This window comes from Anopheles bellator, chromosome 1, assembly GCF_943735745.2.
Source record: "Anopheles bellator chromosome 1, idAnoBellAS_SP24_06.2, whole genome shotgun sequence".
NCBI classification, from domain to species: Eukaryota; Metazoa; Arthropoda; class Insecta; order Diptera; family Culicidae; genus Anopheles; species Anopheles bellator.
The window spans coordinates 21,778,833-21,798,683 of NC_071285.1; the positions used below are offsets into that span (position 1 = coordinate 21,778,833).

Sequence of the window (19,851 nt, forward strand, 5' to 3'; positions counted from 1 at the left end):
GGATCACCTAAGCCAGGCAAGGATGGAGCTCCTTCGAAGAAACAGGATCCGAAGTCTTCCGATAAACCAGCTAAAGACGACAAAGAAGCGTCTCCTGACGACAAACAGGACGACGATCAGTCAGATGATGCTCCATCGGACGCAGAGGTTGATCTAGAGAAGGGTGTTGATAATAAGAATCCGAAGAAACAAATCACACCAGAAATTGGTTTACGCACAGATGCCGCAGATCAATCGTCAGCTCCAAGTCAAAAAGCCAACAAAGATGCTGGGCCGCCTGGAACCCAGAAGGATCCGTTTGTGGCTCCTCCATCATCTTTGCCTAATGAACCGCCACCGTTGAGGAACGACAAGAGTCAACCTTCCCCCAGCAGCGATTCCTATGATGAGGTCGATGATGACGAAGATAACGATTCCGTCGATGTAGCTGTTGCAGAGAACGATGAAGGCAAACCTAAGATGGAGCAGTCCGATACCGATAACTGCGTTGAGGCCATTCTCAAGATACCGTCCTCCGCGCGGCACGTTATCATCCGTACGGAGAACCCAGAGTTCAGAACTCAGTACGGCGACAAGTCCAACGATATGGTTAAAAAGATAGCCCCGGGAGTGTACGATGTTCTGTTGGCACAGTTCAGGAAAGTAATTTTCGAAAGGTACCCTGTAAAGAACGCAGCCAACGCACCTACCAACCTAGGAAAGTCGTTCAACTACGATGCACTGAAGCCGGCCGATAACACTAACGACTATCTGCCGATGGAGGGTGAGGCTGAAGTGAAGGAAGCCCCTCAAAGGCGTATTCCGAAAAGATTTTTGGCGATGGGTCGCCGTTCGTAATCGGCTGATTCGACGTTCGAAGCAGGTACTATCTTGTTTAAGAATCGCGGCGGAGTACCGAGCCCTCACTAAGAAAACTGCCTAAACGTCGCCTCGGCTCTTTTTGGGAGCTCTGTGACTTATTGATTACTGGAGTTGTAGAGTAATAATGTTCTTAAGGTTGTACGGAGTGTATGAAAGAAAAATAAAAAAGCACTGGTATTTTCTTAACTCATATTTTAGACTGGTTTAGAGGTAGATAGGATGGTACAGTGAACCCGACATATACGACAGAGTGTTATGAGAAAAGGCTCGAGTAGTAAACTAGAATTTCTTGTTGATTTTTCTTGGAAGAACGGCCGGGCCATATTTATTAGATTTTGTTGCCCGTTGAGAAACCCTTCGGCAATCGGGTCACTTCATTTAAGGTTATGTTGAGGCCATATGTTGTTCATAAATTCATTCCGTTTTATGTATTCACGAAGTATGAGGTCTGCAACAAACCGAAATTTACCTGCCAACGTCGAAACAGTAAAGAAAACCCATGGTGAGTTTGAAGAACTATTATTTCACTTATCGATGTGTTCTGCAGCCCAAATGGAGATATTTATATTAATGGAGATATTTATATTAAACCGCTATTTTGAGTACCGGCAGGGTTTTCGTAACTGAATTTCGATATTTAAATTCGCTTCGGTTTGAAAGTTTAAGGTTTTTAACGCCCCTATTTATGCAATTGGCATGACAACTGCTTGGTTATCAATCGGATTTATGACATTTCGATGGATGGTCTTTTGCAAATCACGAAATTCTGATAAAAGTCTTATCCTTTATGTGTTATTTACAAACAAATACAACCATACAAAGAAATGCTAATTTTTTGATCTCTTCATCCAAACTCATATCGATATTGTCTACTTCCTAACAAGTTAACTTTCTATCAAGTTAGGCCTTATAATTCCTTTCTTTTCACGCTTACAATGCTCCTCCACGGCTATCTGTGCTCTATTTGGGGCCGGACATTCACGTTGATGAAATCACTTATGTTCAAATTACACAGTTCATTTACTTTCATTTTACATTCCCCTAAATTGCACAAAAGACCGTATATCCTAGCGTAGAACGTAGCTACCGGCACCGAGCGGGGTGGGTCGCTGACGCCGAGTCTTCCGTCGATGGAACGGCTGTCGGTACAGATCCTGACGCAAGTTCAGCTTCCCCGCCAACCTGCAACCTGTATTTATTGTACCCTGTACAATGTACCCTGCACCCTGTACAGGCCAACCATGGCCTGTATTTATTTAAGAACATTTTCTCTTTAAATCGCAAACGCTGTCGTTAAAATGTTATTTATTTCCTTTGGAATTGGAAAGAAATTGGCAACCGACAAAAATGGGGCAGGCAAGTAAGTTAAGACTCGTAGCAATGAAAACAATCGGGTTTCTGGAGCCTCAAAAATACTATGAGAAGGAACGACTGGTAGGTAGCACAAAAATATTTGGCAAGCAGTAATACTGAAATATTGCAATAAATATTGTTTGGCCGTTATCGCACAACATAATTATGCAATTTTTCCATGCAAGCTCCTTCAATCAAAATTGCTCATTTTAATCAGCGGATTTGGGCTACCTCCGAGGTACTACACAAAACTTACAAATATAGCTGGAACCAGTCCTTTTTCGAGATGATTTTGACGCGAATGCACCTTGTCCCCGTATATGTCGATCCTAAAATGGCGGAAAATATCCGGAAAATCAATTAACACACCATGGCAATAGTGGAAGACATAAGTCAAAACGTAAACTACAAGCCAAAACCTAAGTTCTGATAGAGTCTGAGTTCGACTAATTAATTAACGACTAATAAAACAACGCAACGACTATCTACAAAAGCCGTAGCTTGCGCAGTAGATTGTCCTGTTGTTGTAGCAATGTTGAATTTTGTAGCATTAATTTTAACTGGCGAAGCAAGTCAACGATTTGCAAAATCAACAAACTTCCGAAGAAAGGCACGAAGTCGTATCTTTGGGAACCAAAGTGTGAGGCGGTAAATATTATATTAATTACTAAGGTTAGGCAGCGCGGCTGCTTAGCTGCTTTGGCCGCTGTCGGCCAACCACAGCCCCCAATCTCGAAAGGGTTCGCCGGAAAGTGGATCTAATAAATAAACATCTTTAGCCCGTTAAATAATTTAGCATCCACAACAGTCTCGGGCGGTGGTACCCACTACATCATGCCTAGACCTCATCTGAGCGTGTCAGGCGCGCGGAAAAAAATGCGCCAAATTAATCGCGCGCGCGCCGCGTTCGCCCCGCCTCGCCTCCAGAGGATGGGTCGTCGGTAGTTCCGTTTTGATGCTATGCAAATTCGGCGTTTGCAGTTTCGGGGGCTGCCCAATAAATCCCCGCCATTCACAGGCCGGCTGCGGTGGCTCCCAGTTTGCTGGGAGCGTCTTTGGGTGCGCTCCGGATGAGCCAGCAGTTTCAAGTGAACCAGTTTCCCGACGGTGGAGCCCCACCGAACTGGACGAAAGGCTGACCGCAAAAGTGACCTCGACATTTCGGATGGACGGTCCTTTTCCTTCTTTTCGCTCCACTGCCAAGCGGAGCCCGTCGTTTCTGCGGTTTATCGAGCGCGAAAGAAATTAGCTTGCAAATGATCTCATCTTGGAAATGTTCGAAAACCAAATTTTAATTACTTTAGCCGAGGTCAGGGTGGACGTCTTCGAACCGCGGTGGCCAGATAGTGGATTCCACTCCAGAAGGTCGTCGCTCAACCTCTTCGTTGACCTTCTGAGCGATAGTCGAGCCAGATGACATCAGCGATTGGCGCGCGGTGCATTCCATGCGCCTCTTTGCGTAGGCGTATTGCGTGAAACTTGAATCCAATCAACGACAGCCACGAGCCCAAACAATCTGGCGACTGCTTCCAAGAAGAACGGAATTGGCCTCGTCCACCTCAAGAGAACCTCGTGCAGCGCCGTCCTCCGGGCGTCCACAAACAGGGAAACGGACGCCAAAGTGCCGTCATCGGTTTACAATCTGATAAGAGCGGCGATTCGCGGCCTTCACGCCAATCGTTGGCGCGGATTCGCGAAGAGTTGCTCGACCGAGAAGTGTCGAGGCAACCGAAACGCCAGTAGCACTGTCTCTCCGAAAGCTGCCGCCGTTGCGATGAGGATACAGCGTTTTGGGCGATTATCGCGATTTGGGAGCGAAGTGATATCGAAACGATTTTTCAAACCTCTCCGTCCGCTGGGACCAGTGGGTTTGGTTCGGCCACCTGAGCTTTCCGCCCAGGGCTTGTCTGATTTATTGAATCACGATGCCAGCCAGCTGTAGCCAGTGTTTGTCTTCCATTTACATATCTGCCGTGCTTCGGTCTTCAGAATCGATACTAGTCCGATCCGGGGTCCAAACGGCTGGATGCTGAAATGATCAATGTTTCGAGTCTATCTTTCGCTCTCTCTCTCTCTCTCATTTGAAGATAAATTAGATTTCTGTTGGACGAGGGAAAAATACAGTCATCAGCCTAGCGAGTCTCGGCGTTGAATTTCGGCGAGACTCGGACGACTTGGACTTCAAACGCGTGGAGCGTGGTTGATTGTGGGCATTAATTTGTTGGATTTGTTAGGCAGAGCTGCATAATGAGAATAATTTTCCATAAGCCCATAATTTTCCGTATGGTGTAATCCGAGGATCGGAACCGGGGCAGAGTTGACAAAAAACAAATCACTGATAGCCACAAATTACTGATTTGAAAAATTGCGCTTTTGCTAATCACAAAGCAACGCTGTTCTGATATCACGGCTCCGTGTCTGGTGTCAAAGTAGAACAATCTGGGTTTTGAATAAAAAGTTAATCGTTTTTTGGATGAGAAAGAAATGTCTCATCCGAAAACAGTAAATTCCCCAACTTCCGCTGCGTCGTCATGCTCACAGACTACACGGAACACGGAGCTACAGGTTTCTTGGAAAACGGGTATACATTCAGTGAGGTGTCAGTGGCTGAATTGATTTACAATTCTGTTTAGGTTACCATTGATGTGAAGTTAATGCTGTTTTTGACATCTATTTTCTCAGTACTAACTGATAACTGGTAAAAAGTTTTGAATTTTATTTATTGACATTTTCACCCTTGAATTAAATGACAATCTGGAGAACTATGGATAGATTGAACTCACACTATGTTACGATTGGCGGGCAAACAAGTTGATGTTACGTATTGCTAAAGTTCAGTTGCTTCTCCAGATTGCCAAGTCGTCATTGTTCGGGTATTTTTCACATTCCGTACATCCTATGAATATCGGTGATATTAAAATTGCTAAGCTGTTGGAGAGATGGCACAACGTGTCTTAGGTTGAATGTGACATTTCATGTAGCAAATTCATTCAATGTATTTTAATTAAAAGTTTTGATAGTTTTATGAAGATCCGGCAGTTTATACCCTTATGTCTCTGTGCCGGGAAAACTGTAACAAAAATGTCATTTCTAAATCTAAGGTCTTGTTGATGGTTTGCTTTTCTCTAGGTTTAGCGAACTTGGCGAATTTGTGCCTGTGGCCAAAAACGGCGAGTTGATTTTAAAGACTAACCCATAGGTAGGATCCTTGAAAAATAACAAACGCAACACACGGCGCGTGATGTGAACGAAAACAGGTAAGATGAACAGTTTTCATGCTCCGAATAAATTTCACCGACATACGAGCACACGTGGACGGACCGCGGGTTGTGATGCGATGAAATGCGCGTTAGCAAACAACGAATGCGCCGGGTAACGAGGAATCAAAACCGAGGTGCTACGTGAAAGCTCAACATAAGCGGCACCAACGCCAACCTCCACCGGTAAGAACGTATGGAACATTTTTTTCTGGCTCAACCACCCATATTCCCCGCGTTTGGCACACGCATTATTGTGTTGGCCGTCTTTCTTGAAGGCGTGGCCCTCGTAGGTTCAGTTAAGCGTGCTTCAATTTTATCGTTGGTTTGACCTCAAACGTGGTGAGTTCAGCCATCGAGTGGCTGCATTTTTTCACTGGCAAAGATTCAGCGACAGCGGCCGAAGAAAGTGAACCCCGTCGCAAGACCGTCCGGACCGTGGGGAAACGAAGTGCTGTCAGTCCCGGTTTTTGGTTGATTGGTTTGATGCTTGCCCATGGGAGGGTATGCTAACGGCATGTCTCGAGTGTTCCGCCGAGAACTAAAAATAGAACTACAACACCTCGCTTAACATGTCACTGGCAAGCGTGGTGTACCCGTAAAAAATGGCATGTTTTTTTATTTCGTACCACGCAGGATGCCGAACGATCGAACGGGAAATCGATGGAGCGCCATAAGCTGGCGCGTTGGTTTTGGTTGCTGCAGATCCCATGCGAAGCTCCACGTGTTTGTCGGGAGTTTGGACGAGAAAACGCTAGGCAAGAGCGGAAAAACCTGAAACGATACGAAAACTGTCAAAGCTCAAGTTTAACAAAAACGTCGCTCGATTTGGATGAATGTTCAGAGTTGAAGGCGAAATGGCAAACGTGAACGTGAAGGGGGTTACCATCGGCAGGATCAACCAATTTACTACTCTTTGGTGATTTGGTGGTCTCTTAGCTCCGAAATTTGATTCCCAAAACATGTTCCATCTTGTTCTAGAACGATAATACGGTTCCATCTTGAAGATGGCTGTGGATCCTTTTTATTGAACGCAAAAGGGGGTATATTTTCCCAAGATAGATCGAGCAGCTATCGCGTAAAATATAAGGGCGAAATAATTCCTTACGGTTACCTTCATTAGGTAATGAATTTTTAACTGCCAGGCAACGCTTACAGGTTCTAATATTTTTGTCAACAATAGGTAATAATTGTCTATTGTGGAGTAACATTACTCGATAATTCGAGGACAATCGCTTTGAAACTTGTATATTTAAAAAATGGGCTAAGCTTTTCATTAACATGATGATAGAGTAGTCGGCAACGCTCGTCGTTGTTGCTTGTGGACACTTTTGAGAACTGTATTATGGCTTGATTTCGTTGCAATAGGTTCATCTTTGAAAGCTACCCACCGATGGCTGTCCGATCAATGGAAATGGATTTTTTTTCCACACGTTTCTTGCTAGACTAATTGGTGCAAGCTGTCAGTAGACTATTACTAGTTCAATAATCCACTAAGTGATAGTTTTTATTCGAAGGTCTTACGAAATTAAACATTTAAAATTTTAAATTTTTTTAGTAACGCACCAAACCCCAATGAGTACTGGCCGACAAATTTCAGTACATTCATCGTGCAGCTTCCAATCCCCGAGCAGGTCCTCGCTGGCCTTGCGAACACTGTTCTCCCATCGAACTCTCGGCCTTCCAATATCCAACCATACACTGCCCTTTGTTTATCAAACTGTCCTACATTTATTTGTACCGTTACCGTTCCGTTCGTTAAGTCCGTTTAGTGTCCCATTCGTAAGGATATTCAAACAAAAGGATATTTTATTTTATCTACGCAATGATTGCTTTATAAAATCTTCTGGTTAACAGAATAAGATGACAAGCTTATTAAACTACAAAATTTGAACCAGATACATAATGAAATATTTTTATTAAAATCTTACATTCAACAACGAAACTTGTCAAACGAGCAAAAACAAAAACGGAACGGCTCTAAATATTTTCTTGTGAAATGAAGGAAGACCCTCAGCCTCTCAGATATTTCATTCCAAAATCAAACCTAATGGGCGTTTGACTGCGTTTTATTGGTTTCGTTTAGGCTTAAGCCACCGCGTGATTCCACAATCAAGCCACTAGCTAACTGGGGGCCGCTTAGCTATCAGCCGGCGGTGGCGGCACAATAATTAGCCCAATAAACTTGGATCAGCCGTTTGGCGCGCCCTCCAAGGCTCCACCAACGGGCCGTTGGCGGCAAAACCGGGGCGAATGATTTCGGCGCATTTTCGGCCCATACGCGGTGCTGGGCAGCCTTGGCAGTGCCGCACGCCTCTGATCTTCTGATATATTAACGATTTTAATGCATTTGGCATTGCCCCATTGTTTTGCGCGACGACATCGGCGCGGCATTCTGGTGGTCCCCGTGGCGCTAAGCGCCGCTGCTGCGCTTCGTCCTTCGCCGGGTGCGGGTGTCAAGATTCCTTCCGCGATCCGTGGCACGATCCGTGACGTGCTCCTAAATTATTCACCCACGTGACCTCGGCGCCAGCGTTCGCCATTCGGTTCGATTCGGCGCTTTCCGCGAGCTCGAGCGGTTCGCCACCGGATGCCGTACGGCCTTGCGGCCCCGTGGCCCGTGTGCCTCTCGGTCCGCGAACTTTGGTTCGGTGAGAAAGTGGATTTTTTATTCGCCTTTCCTGAAGACTTCCAACTCGAGCTCGGCAGCTGGTGGCCGCGAACTAGATTCGGGGGTGTTCGGCTAGCGCGCGTCCTGACCCCGTGGCTGACGGTGGCTGACGGCGGTCGCACATTTGCATTGGAATGTTTCATCCCGAACGGCGACGGCCTCAGCTCTGCGCAGCTCAGCACGTTTCGTTTCGCGGGGCCATCGCGGGGTGCTAGTTTTGGATCATCGCGATAAGCTTCTGCGCCGCGGACATCGCCTTATGGGCGATACATCGGAGAGCAATCGTTTAGCCACCTCAACTGTGTGAACCAGTTCTTAAGTAAAGCACACACGTAGTCGACAAAAAGGGTGGTCCAAAATTAAAGGGCTTGTGTTTATTGGACTCCGATACGGTAGCGCTACGCGCCGGTCGCATTATGACACCTCTTTGATTTGTGTCACTCTTCAAGGCACATCCTTCCGTTGGATGGATCGTAGACGATGAGCTTCCAAGGGCGGCTAGGCCAACATTGGTAGGGCTAAGGATTATTGACTTGACCGTCGATCCGACACTCTTCTGACAGTTTCTTCTGAGGGAAGAGAAAAAAGCTTCAAAACTGACATTATGCAGCGCGTTCATGTCGGTCGGGTTTCACTTAATCGCTCTATTGGTCCTGATTATGCGCATAAAATAGTGACAAATTTAAACAGGGTGTCCCCCAAATGTTATTGTATTACTGTTTTTTCCACAACTACAAATCGTCCGTTTCCTGCATATCGTGTATCATTTTAATAGCCAGAAACATAAACTCCGTAGCTGATTATTTTTTTAATTTGGCTCTAGCTTTTCCGTACGTTTAGAGTATATTTTTTATACTAATGTTTAGTACAATTTATTACTGTGACCTAAAACAAACGGAAAACAGTTTCGTGGAGTGACAATTCCTGGTTTTCGCCTCACGAGGTAGTTTGTGCATCATATTTTCGTGTTCATTTCGCCACAAACTCGAACCAGATCGTTCCGCAACCACCGTATTTTTAACAACGGAAAAAATCATGTATCATGCAGTGATTGAATTTTTATTTTTGGAAGGTTTCAAACCAAAGGAAATTTATAAAAGAATTTTGAAAGTGTATAAGGACTCTTCGATGATTACTCTTTGATTACGTCATAACAGCTGCGGAAACGTATTTTGAAGCCTTTCCCGTTTTTCACTTCAGAGATGGAATTTATAAATGGGAGTCTCCTTGGAACAAGTCTATGGATGTTCAGGAAGACCATACTAAATAATAAAGTTTATTTCGAACCGTTAAAATGTAGTTCTCTTTTCTACGAACTTTTTGAACAACCTGGTAATTGAGATAGGAACCGAAGAATGAAGAATGTCTTGAAGGCTATTCTTAAACCGAACCTTCAGGACCGTTCCAAAAATAGAAATAAGTGTAGACATAGATATATTAAATAGAGTAGAGATTATTTTAATGTACTGACATAGATTTAGAAGAATAAAGCTGCATTTTAAAGGAATTTGAAAAAAAAAACCCATTTTCTTAAAGAATAAATCCGAAACCGAATTATGGCAAATGGATGTGAACTTCAATTTGTTCTGTACAAACAAACGAAAGATATCCTTTTTTTCAATTTCCAATTGAAGAAATTGAAATTGGTGACAATGAACTGACAGACGCGAAACATGGAAAATTATCACCGATTACTTCCTGCTTCAAACCAGCTTCCGAGCCGCGGGCTGTCGGATAGATAATCGGCCAAACTGACAAATCGAATCCGTCCGGAGTGGTTTTGGGAAAATTGGAAGATACCAACTTTCTCTTTGCGGCGTGCCGGTAGGCCGGCATCTGAAGGTCAATCGAGTGGCTGTCATCGAGTCGGGCCGCCCGTTCCGGCTCCGACTGAGCCGACGACGATGAGCAAATATTGACCGAGAACCGTGGCCGGCAAGGTCGCCAAAGATAGACCGCCGATCAATTGCCGCCGATCCGTCGGTGCGTCGGTCTTTTCCGTCGGTGTGCCGCGCTGAGAGGTGGTTCAACTCCTGTGCTCCATAAACGGCGTATGTAAATTAGACTACGTCCACCCATCGGTCGACCGGTGGCGTCGGTAGAGGGTTATGCTAATCCGCTGCCCTCGGAAGGGTGAATCTGGCTTATGTAACTGCAGCAGCCTCCCAGATGTTCCGATGGCCTTTGGAAGCCAGAGGGCCACTCCGACCGGTGGACGTGTTGGGCAACGCAGCACGCTTGGTCAATGCTTGGTCGGACCGGAAAGATTGCCAATGTTTTCTCAAAATGCCACACAGCAATCGTCGCTTGCACTCGATGGTCTAGGTCTGAGCTGATCCGTTTTTTTTCGGAAGGCGTCCTAGAACCTGTTGCCCAGCATGATTCCCGACATTTGCATACCATAATGGGAATGGGATTTCGGCGGGCTACAGATCGCCAAATGCCGAACGGAAGACCAGGGACAGAGGATGACGATGATTGGCTTGGGGGCGGTGCGTTGGCACCATTGGGAGATGTTCCTAATGGTCGCTTGACGCTTAACGTTCGGGTTTCGCCCCGAGCCAAATTCGGTTCGAGCCGGTTCCAGTGCCACGCTGTATCTCGCGCTGCGTCACGGATGTCTGGTCCGGGGCCCAATTAAACCGAGCCGAGCCGGGTGTTTTGTGGCGACAAAATCCACCTCGGACTCCGGATTCCGGTGGCTTTCCGCTTCTTCCTTTCCGTACGCCGACCACCGGTTGCTTCAGGAATTGAGGTAGCCAACAGAAGGTCCGGTGCGGCGCTTATCGGTGGCGCCATACCGCGGTGAACGGCGAAGAACGTACGCCCGGTCGCCCACCGAAAAAGGAGATAAAACGCGATTTTTATGACATTTAATTTCGTATCGATGAGGGTTTCTTCCGAGGACCGAGCACGACGTACGAACGGAGCGATTTGATTCGATTTGGTCGAACGAAATCGGCCACAGAAGAGAATGGTTTTTGAGCGAAACTCTGTTTCTTGTTTTGGACCCTCAGCTCGGCAGAAGCGCTTGGCACAGACTGGTTCGCCCGGGTGCGAAGAAAACCAAAAGCCGACCAAAAGAACACCCGGTGCTTATCAGGCGGGACCGTGTGGGCCCAAAAAGATAGATGTTGCGACGATTTGTCGCGGCCTTAAAGTGACATTGGGACCCCCGACATGATTTCGTTGTGAGCATTTTCGTACCCGTAGCCATCCATCAAATGCGAGCCACCAGGAAGTGTCGAGGTGCTGAGAACTTTGTCAAAAAGCTGGCCCGCCATCCGACCACTAAAACTTCGTCGGTCATAAAACACGCGGGAGACAGTTAAATTTTAACACCCAGTCGAGAGGCTCACCGGGCTCGGGTGCATCATAACTCGTTTTTGTTAGTCACTAAGAATCCTTAACCCTTCACACGGTACTGGAGCCATTTCCGCTTCCGCGTAAGCCGAAGATAAACGCGAATGGTGCAAACCTCAGTTCTTTGCCGGGTTTACTAAACCTGACCTAAAACTGAACGGAAAATGAATTTGATGAAAATTATCATAAACTGTTAATCTTCGTAGATTCTATTTGGATTCGATAATTGAATACAAACATAGCTGGAACAGTGTCCTACGTGAACGAAACGATAATTCTTCGATTTCCCAAGCCAAATGTTTTTGGGTCGCATTTTCGAATTTTAGACTCTCCACAGGACGTTAGATTGGACTATGTATGGACATATCAGGTGCTTGACACAATTCTTCATTAAAAACACGACATTATTGTTCGATTCGAGGGTGAAAGTCTTTGGAAAACGTCGATATGGTATGTTGTTTCTTATTTTATATTTATTTCATAGCATTTGAAGTTTCTCATTACTAAAGCATGAATATTGCATGAAATGCAATGAATGTTTAATTAAAATGGTAAAATTAAAAAATGTTAAAATTTAATAGCTTAACGATTCATTTGTAACGGTTTGAATTGCCTTAATCGAGAAAATGACATTCGTGGTGCTGCTGTGCCTCAATAAACTGAATTGTATGGCATACCGGTTGAGGTCGTGGAGTTTTCGTTTATTTATTGGAGTAAGCAATTTCTTTAGCTAACATATAATTGATATTGATATTGTTTTGCTTTCGGTAATGCAAATCAAAAACAACTTTGAAATATAACTAAAATATTCAAACAATGCGTTAAAAAATATCGAACCTGGTAGCTCTTTAATCGTTACCTCCACAAAGGTTAATATATTTAGTTGTTCCCAGAATCAGAGCCTGACCGAGAGGGCGAGAGGGATATGCTATCTTCCTGAGTTTATTGCTTTAAGTAATACTTTTCAAGAAATTGGTAATCTCGTTAGACGCCACGGAACGCATAAAACTCTAATTCTCCCCACGAGAGAGGACGTGTGCCATAGGCTCTTCCCTGCGATGCCTTCCAAACTATAAACCCCAGCCGGTTTGGTCCGCCTTAGAGACCTTTCGCTGCCGTTCTGACTCACGGAGCAAGCATTCTCGATCGGCACCTACATATCTTCAATCTCGCCTCCACGAATTCCGCGTTCTTGACAAACCATGTACGGTTCGACGAAAGCGAACTATACAGGCTATCGCGAAATGTTAATTTTTGGCGGACAAGTTTGTTTTCTGCAACGCGATGCCCTCAAGGCCCGGAACTCATCTTCGCGGTGTCGCGATCTTCGATCGGAGCCTCCGGGCAATTCGGGTGATCGAACGCGGAACGACGACGAAACCTCTGCGATTCCTGGAGTGCGAGCTGGTAAATGTCAGCCCGAATCGCCGTTCCAATGAGGTTCGTAATTTTCGTCACCAAAACTCCGCCTCCGAGTGTGAAGGTCGCCCAGAGGGACTGGTACTTAAGCGAAATGTTATTAACCAATAGAGCAGCCCAAAGCCAAATCGTCTGTGCCCCTCGGTCGTCCTAATCGCCATCATCGTTTGCACGATTCAGTCCCGGACAGTCTGTTCGCACGGATCGCACGCCGATAATCAATTTTATTGCCCTCTTTCGTGGGGCGCCTGTTTTAAGGTCTCGCGCCATTTTTTGGCCACGCATGAATTTGGTCACATATACAATATTCAAAATCCCATTAGCGCGCTCAATCATGAATAACAAATCACGCACGCAAAAGCACGATGATGAATATATTGCGCGCTGGCGCGTGAGTCGAAGTTCGATCGGGGATCGAACTTTTGTGGAAAACCACTTCCGAATGGGAGATAATCGGCACAGCTCGATTACGAAACTGTGCGGCCGTGGCTTTTGTGGTGTCGGGTGAGATGATCTTTTTGGAGAATATTTTATAGATCACTCGATACGATTCGCTTTATCTTGTATTGCCTTTTGATGGGTCGTTAAGAGTTCGATACTTAATAAGGAGATGTTTTTGTTTTTTTATCTTTTTCATTCGGCAATCGAACGAATAACACCCGTATGGTTTATACGGGGTGTTAAAAAAGCCCTTAGATTATGATCCTGAGGACCACGACTAATATGACTGTTGTTTAGATTTAACTAATCAGATTGTTGGTCAAACTGTAGGAAACAAATCAGAAAAGTTTATCATTTTAACTTTATTCGGGTGTTGTTTTAACTAAGAAAATTGCACAACAATTTTAATCGCGAACATTTTCGAGGTATGGTTTGAAGGGACATTTAGTAATTAAATAGCCAAATAAAGCGTGATGTTTTGTAAACCTCCTCGTTTTATTTTACTATGACCTGAATTTATTCTACAATTTCTTGATGTGATTAGTGAACATATTTTTGTTTTTAATTACCACAAACCCACATTATGTAGGCATGACGTTTCACCCCTGATTTTTAAATAGTTATTAATGATACCTCTTTTTATACGTTGCTTTTTATGTTGGTGTGTTTATTTTTAATTTGGCATTAAATAGGGTCGCGATCATAAAATCGAGCTTTTTGTGCGATTTTTGTGCCGCTCTCAGGTAGAGCAACAGCTCGTTTCAGTTGCAGTTTGAATAAAAAATGACAGAACAAATGAAAGCTTTTGATGTACCGTGATTCGAGTAACTTTCCGAATTCTTTCCACTCAACCTCAATTCCAAACGTCCCGATCATGAGTCAACCTTTTGGGTGACAAATATAGATCGTAAACAAATGTTGATGCTTAATCAAATCCGGCCGGATTCTCTCTCCTTGTTTATCTGGAATCTTTGTATGTGAATTTATGTTTACCAAACAATATCCAGCCGGAAGGCCGCCGCAACCGATCCGCGCGGCCTGGAATGCCAAATTTAAATCTGGAATCGAAACAAAACTGTAAACAAATCTATAATAAGTAACAATGTTGGAAAATACGCAATAAAAACAGCACATTCTCTCGCCCGCCGTCAGTGGCGCCATCGTTCCGGGCCGAGCCAAAGTCCCCATTTGTCGTGCCGTGAAATGGCAAACATCCGGTAGTCGCAGAGGATCCTTCGCCTCGCTGTATTTTCCCACTGTAAACCCCCCCGGAGTCCCGCGGAACGGTAAAAATAAACTAGAAAAATAAGAAAACGAAAGGAGAAAGCGAAAGAACCTCGCGTCTGCCCGTTCTGATGTGGTAAGGCGAAAAGTCAAAACAAAAATGCGCGAAGCAACAAAAACAACGTCGCCGTCGAAAACAACAAACTGCGAACGAAAATGCCAAAAATGGAAAATGGCCGCCCCCTCCGATACCATCCCCGCTCCTGGCGATCCACAAGAGATCGCGACGATCCGCACGATCGTTTGCCAAAAAGAACCGAACAAGAGGACGAACAAAACGAACCGAATCGGACCGAAGAGAAGGAAAGCTCTCGGAACGATGTAAACAAAAACAAACAACAACCGCCGGCAGAAACGTCACCAACGCGAAGAAACTGGTTCCACTTCGCTCCGGTTTTCGGGGTTGGAATTTCACCACCTTTCTCACCCCGCTCGGCGACTTTTAATCTTGTGTTTTGTTTCAGTTGATCATCTTCTCGTTTCGGGCTTTTATGACGCTCTGTTTTTTTTTTGGGTTGGAGAGGCTGCATTTGACGCAACCCTGCCGGATGCGGATCGGCGCCGTTGGGGAGTCGTTTAAATAAGACCATCGGGCCCCGGCCGGAGCACCAGCAGTCGTGCGCTAGAAGTCAAGCAACGCGGTTAAAGTCAAGAAAACCTGCAGCAGCCGTCGGTAGACTCTCGACGATCAGTAGTAGAGCTTTCATTTGCCGGGCGTAGGTTTTTTTCTGATTGAACGACGCGAACAGCGGGCCAAGACCGCCACCGAACGAGAACGGAAAACGAACGAAGCGAACCCCGAACATAAGATTTCCCTCGCGAAAGTGACTCTCTCAAGTGCGGAAGTGAAAGAATTAGTACTGGGTTTGCTGGATTTTGTGGTCGATTTCGGCACCGAGACAGAGTGCGAGCTGAAAGTTCTTGAGCACGTTCAGTGACATAGAATCTGGAACAGAATGTTGAAGGTTTTCATAGTGGTAAGTAAGTTTAGTACATGTACCCTTAAAGGATTCTTAAAATCCTGAAAGGATTGAGAAGAACAAAGTTAACGTGTCGTTTTTTGAATTTTGAATCCTTTCCTTACTTTTGGGCCCTAATTCACCTGTAGGATTTTCAAAAGTGTAAAAGTAAATCGTGCAAAGCTCATTTAACATTGTTTATGTGATTTTTATTTTTGAGTTTTTGTTTGTTTGTGTTGGTCAAGTTATCTTGAAAAAGATCGATTTTTAAGCTATCCTTTTAAGATTATATGATGAACATGTTTGAGAGATAATCGTATTTCGCCTTCAAGGGCGATGCACATTCAATCATTCACTAAGCACTAGGCACCTCCATCGCCATCAGTGTTCGATAAGAACCGAGCCATTCGGCTACATAATTTGTAACCAATCTACGGCTTACTTTTAATTGAACTTAAATTTGTGGACACTGCCATTGAGATGGAAAATGCTATTCCGATCTGCTCCGCGCAGATCAACCGACGCTTTATCTTATCGCGACACATGGTCTCGTGTAGTTCATCCTCCCAACACGCCAACGCCACCAAATCGAAACCGATCGAACCAAATCGAAGAAAAAGGCGCTACGTGCTTCGAAGGTGATTAACATTTTATCCGCCGTGTGGGTCGCCGGGACCGTGTCTCGGTGACGCACAGCCCATTAGCATGGAGCATGTTAGTTGGGGTCGGATCGAATTGGTTTTTGGGTTTTGCATCGGCCTCTCTGGCCTGTATTAGAGAGCCAAACGAGCGAAAAGAGAGATGGAGAAAGATGGAGATAAGATATTCGTAACGTGTCAAGGACGCGACACAGAGTCGTCGTCGGTGTCGTCAGTCGGTGCAACAACGTGGGACTCTCGGGTCAGTCTTAGTGGAATTGGATCAAGGAAGGCAAGCCAAGCCGGCTCGGTCTGGGTTCCGTTGTTGTCCCGCGCTCAAAAGCGCAGTGTTCCGAGAATTGACTCGATGAGCCACGGTTTTCAATTTCACGCTCGTTATCGCTCGTTAGCACGCTATTATTTCGTCCACATTCCTAGACTATTATTTCTCCGACGTGTCTACAGGACGCTCCGAAATGTGTATTCCAAAACAACAGGAGAACAAAGCTTCAACGTCGAGCAGTTTTCTATCATCAATTGTGAATTATTTAAGAAATTTAGCTGTTCGATTGAATGTTTGCAAAATTCATCACTTCTAATTCTCATTCCAATCGTCGGTCTGTTTGGGTGTCAACGAACTCTAATCGGTTTCTGTCTCACCCCTTGCAGCTGGCAACGGTGGCGAGCATCGGGCGCGCCCTGCATTACGGGGACGACGGCATCGACGTGAAGATCAACGTGGAGAAGACGTCGAACTCGTATCTGGCTGGCCGGCTCCCGCAAGGCTCGTTCGAGTACGGGCTCGACGTGGTGAAGCAGAAGGACAACCACTTCCAGCACAAGGTCAAGGGACCGGACGACGTAACGTACGGGTGCTATGGGTTCGTCGACCCCGACGGTAAGCCACACCTCGTGCACTACGTGTCCGACCTGAAGGGTTACCGCATCGTGCCGCCGGATCACGCGACCAAAATCTACATCTCGCGGCTCGAGCGCAGCATGTAAGTGTTTCCTGTAGCCCCTTTCGCCCCATATTTACCACCTGAAGTTCTCATGCTCCTTCTGGCCTCTCTTCTGGTCGTTACATCAGTAACAACGTTTACCAGGCGTCGCAGGAGAAGAACGTCCAGTGGAAGGACCTATTCTTTCCGCCAGCCTGCAAGCAGCTCTACAGCGAGGTGAAGGTAGCGGCGCCCACTCCCAAGCCCACAACCCGGCCGACAACTCGCCGCCCCGTGACCACGACCCGCCGTCCGACGACTCCACCGCCCGCAACCGAGCCCGAGGTGGCTGCTTCGAGCGACCGCTGTCCGTCGGTGGTCCAAGCACCGGGTGCAGCCCCACAGCAGCCAGCCTGCTCGTCGGTGTGCGCCGAGCTGAAGGACGAACTGAAGGACATCAAGGCGAAGCTGAAGAACCTGCTCGATACGCTGGCCGAGAAACCGTCGGCGAAGGCGAAGCCCGGTCAAGATGCCAAGTTTGCTTACTTCCCCGTTATGCTCAGCGACGGGCTTCCGGACGGAGTCGACCCCAAATCGGCTCCGTTTGCCTTCCCGGCACTGCAGTGCGGCCGGCAGTAGTAGGGCGGCGGAAGTGGCGCTCCCCGCCGTAATGCGCTCGGTGTGAACTGTTGTGTGCCAGTTACACGCTCTGTGTGAATTCGAGTCATTTATTTGTTACTACTTAGACCACAACTTAGGCGTAAGTTTGGACGGCGGGCTAGACGTAGGCTGTAAGTCATGAGAAACGCTGTCGACGGCGAGTTCCTGCCGATGTTTCAACAAAAAGTCCCGAACGAAGATTAATTTTGTGCCGATCGGCGAGTCGAAAACATGATTAATTTTAATATACCTTTAAGATGATTCCGAGTTTTGTTTGCTTCATTATCAAGAGTCATTTATGCTGCTGACTTTGCTTTATGGTCTACCATCACTTGAAGAATACTTGCTTGTGGTTTATAATCGTTTTGCAATTGTTTTCTATTGATTTCCTTTATGCCGAAAATCCATCGTAAAACGATATCCTAATACATTTCTCATCGAAGCTTTATTGTCCCTGTTGAGGCCCACGAAATCGTTTACATGATTTCACGAAATGGTGGTGAATACACTTGCTGGAGGGTACGGACCTAAAGAAGTTCGAATTAACAGTTCAACCAAAAGGGCGCAGCTGATAGCGCACGATTCCGTTTTCACTTGCTGGTAACGAATTCAACTTATTTTTAAAACTTTTAGGGTTTTAACTTTAGGGAAAAATCACTGTTTTATTGGTTCCCATTGGGTAACATATTGTGATTGAAATCAGATATTTTATTCAAATTAAACACTCCGATTGATGGAAATATTCATTTCTGAAATTAATTAAGCTTGCCATTATTCTGCGATGCGAAGAGCGCGAAAAGGGTCGAAGAAAAAAAAGTGTAAAACTTTTTTGTCCCATTTTGGCGAGCTTGCCACTTGAAACCATTTCGACCATTTCGCCGACGGTTGAGTATGAATTTTTCAGCACACAACAAGGACGTTTAATTATCAAATTCGCTTTTGCTTCCCTCAGGGGTGGCACGGAATGCGCGCATATTTTGCTAGCAGAACCTACAAGCCACAAACCATCGTGAATAATTTACGCGCTCGTGAAGTTAATGGCGGACCAGTTGGTGGCAATAGTTGGCAAGCGATGAAAACTTTTGGACCCTCTGGCATGAATAATTTGTAGAATTGGAAAAATCATCGCAGAACACTTGTAAGTGACATGCTCGCTTCTGCCGACTGACAAGGGTAGAACAGAAGTGAAAAAAAATGATTTGGCAAGCCGATAAAAACGGATGAGAAACAATGATTGGATCGAAAATCTCTAGGGAAACAATTTAGATCCGGTGAAATTAAACGAAAGTATCATTATTTCTAGCCATCATCATTCTTCGGAGCTTAGTACTCAGTTCTTATGGCTGGACCGGATAATCTTTCGCATTTACTTTGCATTGAATTTCATCGACGGTTTGCCCGCAATTTCGAGCTTTGGCTGTTTATTTATTTTTAAAAATTTCCCTTTGAAAGCGATAATATAGTTAGTGAGTTTAGTCTACTAATTTAAGTCTAGCTAGTTTTGTCGACTAATAGTCGACAAACGGTCACGGCCGTGATTTGAACATTCGGATGTGATGCAGTAAGCATACCTTTAGGCGCAAATGTTGATTTTGAGTAACGAGAGAATTTAAACTGTAGTAAACTATAGTAAATAGTAAACTAATAAATATAGTAAACGTATAGTAAACTAATTTCAAAATTTGTCACTAATTGTGAGCAGAAGAAAGAAGTATCAAAACACACTATCTCGAACATGTAGACAGTATTTTAGAGAAGGATGAGAAGGATTTACTGCGGTAAATGAAAAGCTTCTTTTCGTGACATTAGATTTAAATAGAAATCAAACAGTACGACATGTTCCGGAAACGATCTACCATAATTATTGAGCTGAATAAATAATATAAATAATGAAAATCCGCACATGATGGCATAGCATTCACCAAAACAGATTAAAGCGGAGTTCGACAAACCCATCTTGCACACTGCGTCTTCTGGAAAAAAAGCCCCCGATCTGAACCAGTT

General features: G+C 45.2%; 1 protein-coding gene across 1 annotated transcript; it reads left to right on the forward strand.

The window, feature by feature from the left end:
• Positions 1–15,605: 15,605 nt before the first annotated feature.
• On the forward strand, positions 15,606–17,826 carry LOC131215217 (uncharacterized). The gene is made up of 3 exons (XM_058209605.1): positions 15,606–15,626; positions 16,916–17,247; positions 17,337–17,826. Exons 1-3 carry the CDS (start codon positions 15,606–15,608, stop codon positions 17,824–17,826), a joined length of 843 nt encoding a protein of 280 aa, XP_058065588.1.
• The last annotated feature ends 2,025 nt before the right edge of the window (positions 17,827–19,851 follow it).

Excerpts from the sequence above, each read along its gene's own strand:
- LOC131215217 (XM_058209605.1), top strand. The coding sequence starts at position 15,606 with ATGTTGAAGGTTTTCATAGTG. Across the intron at positions 15,627-16,915 it reads TGTTGAAGGTTTTCATAGTG|CTGGCAACGGTGGCGAGCAT; the intron begins GTAAGTAAGTTT and ends CACCCCTTGCAG. Across the intron at positions 17,248-17,336 it reads TCGCGGCTCGAGCGCAGCAT|TAACAACGTTTACCAGGCGT; the intron begins GTAAGTGTTTCC and ends TCGTTACATCAG.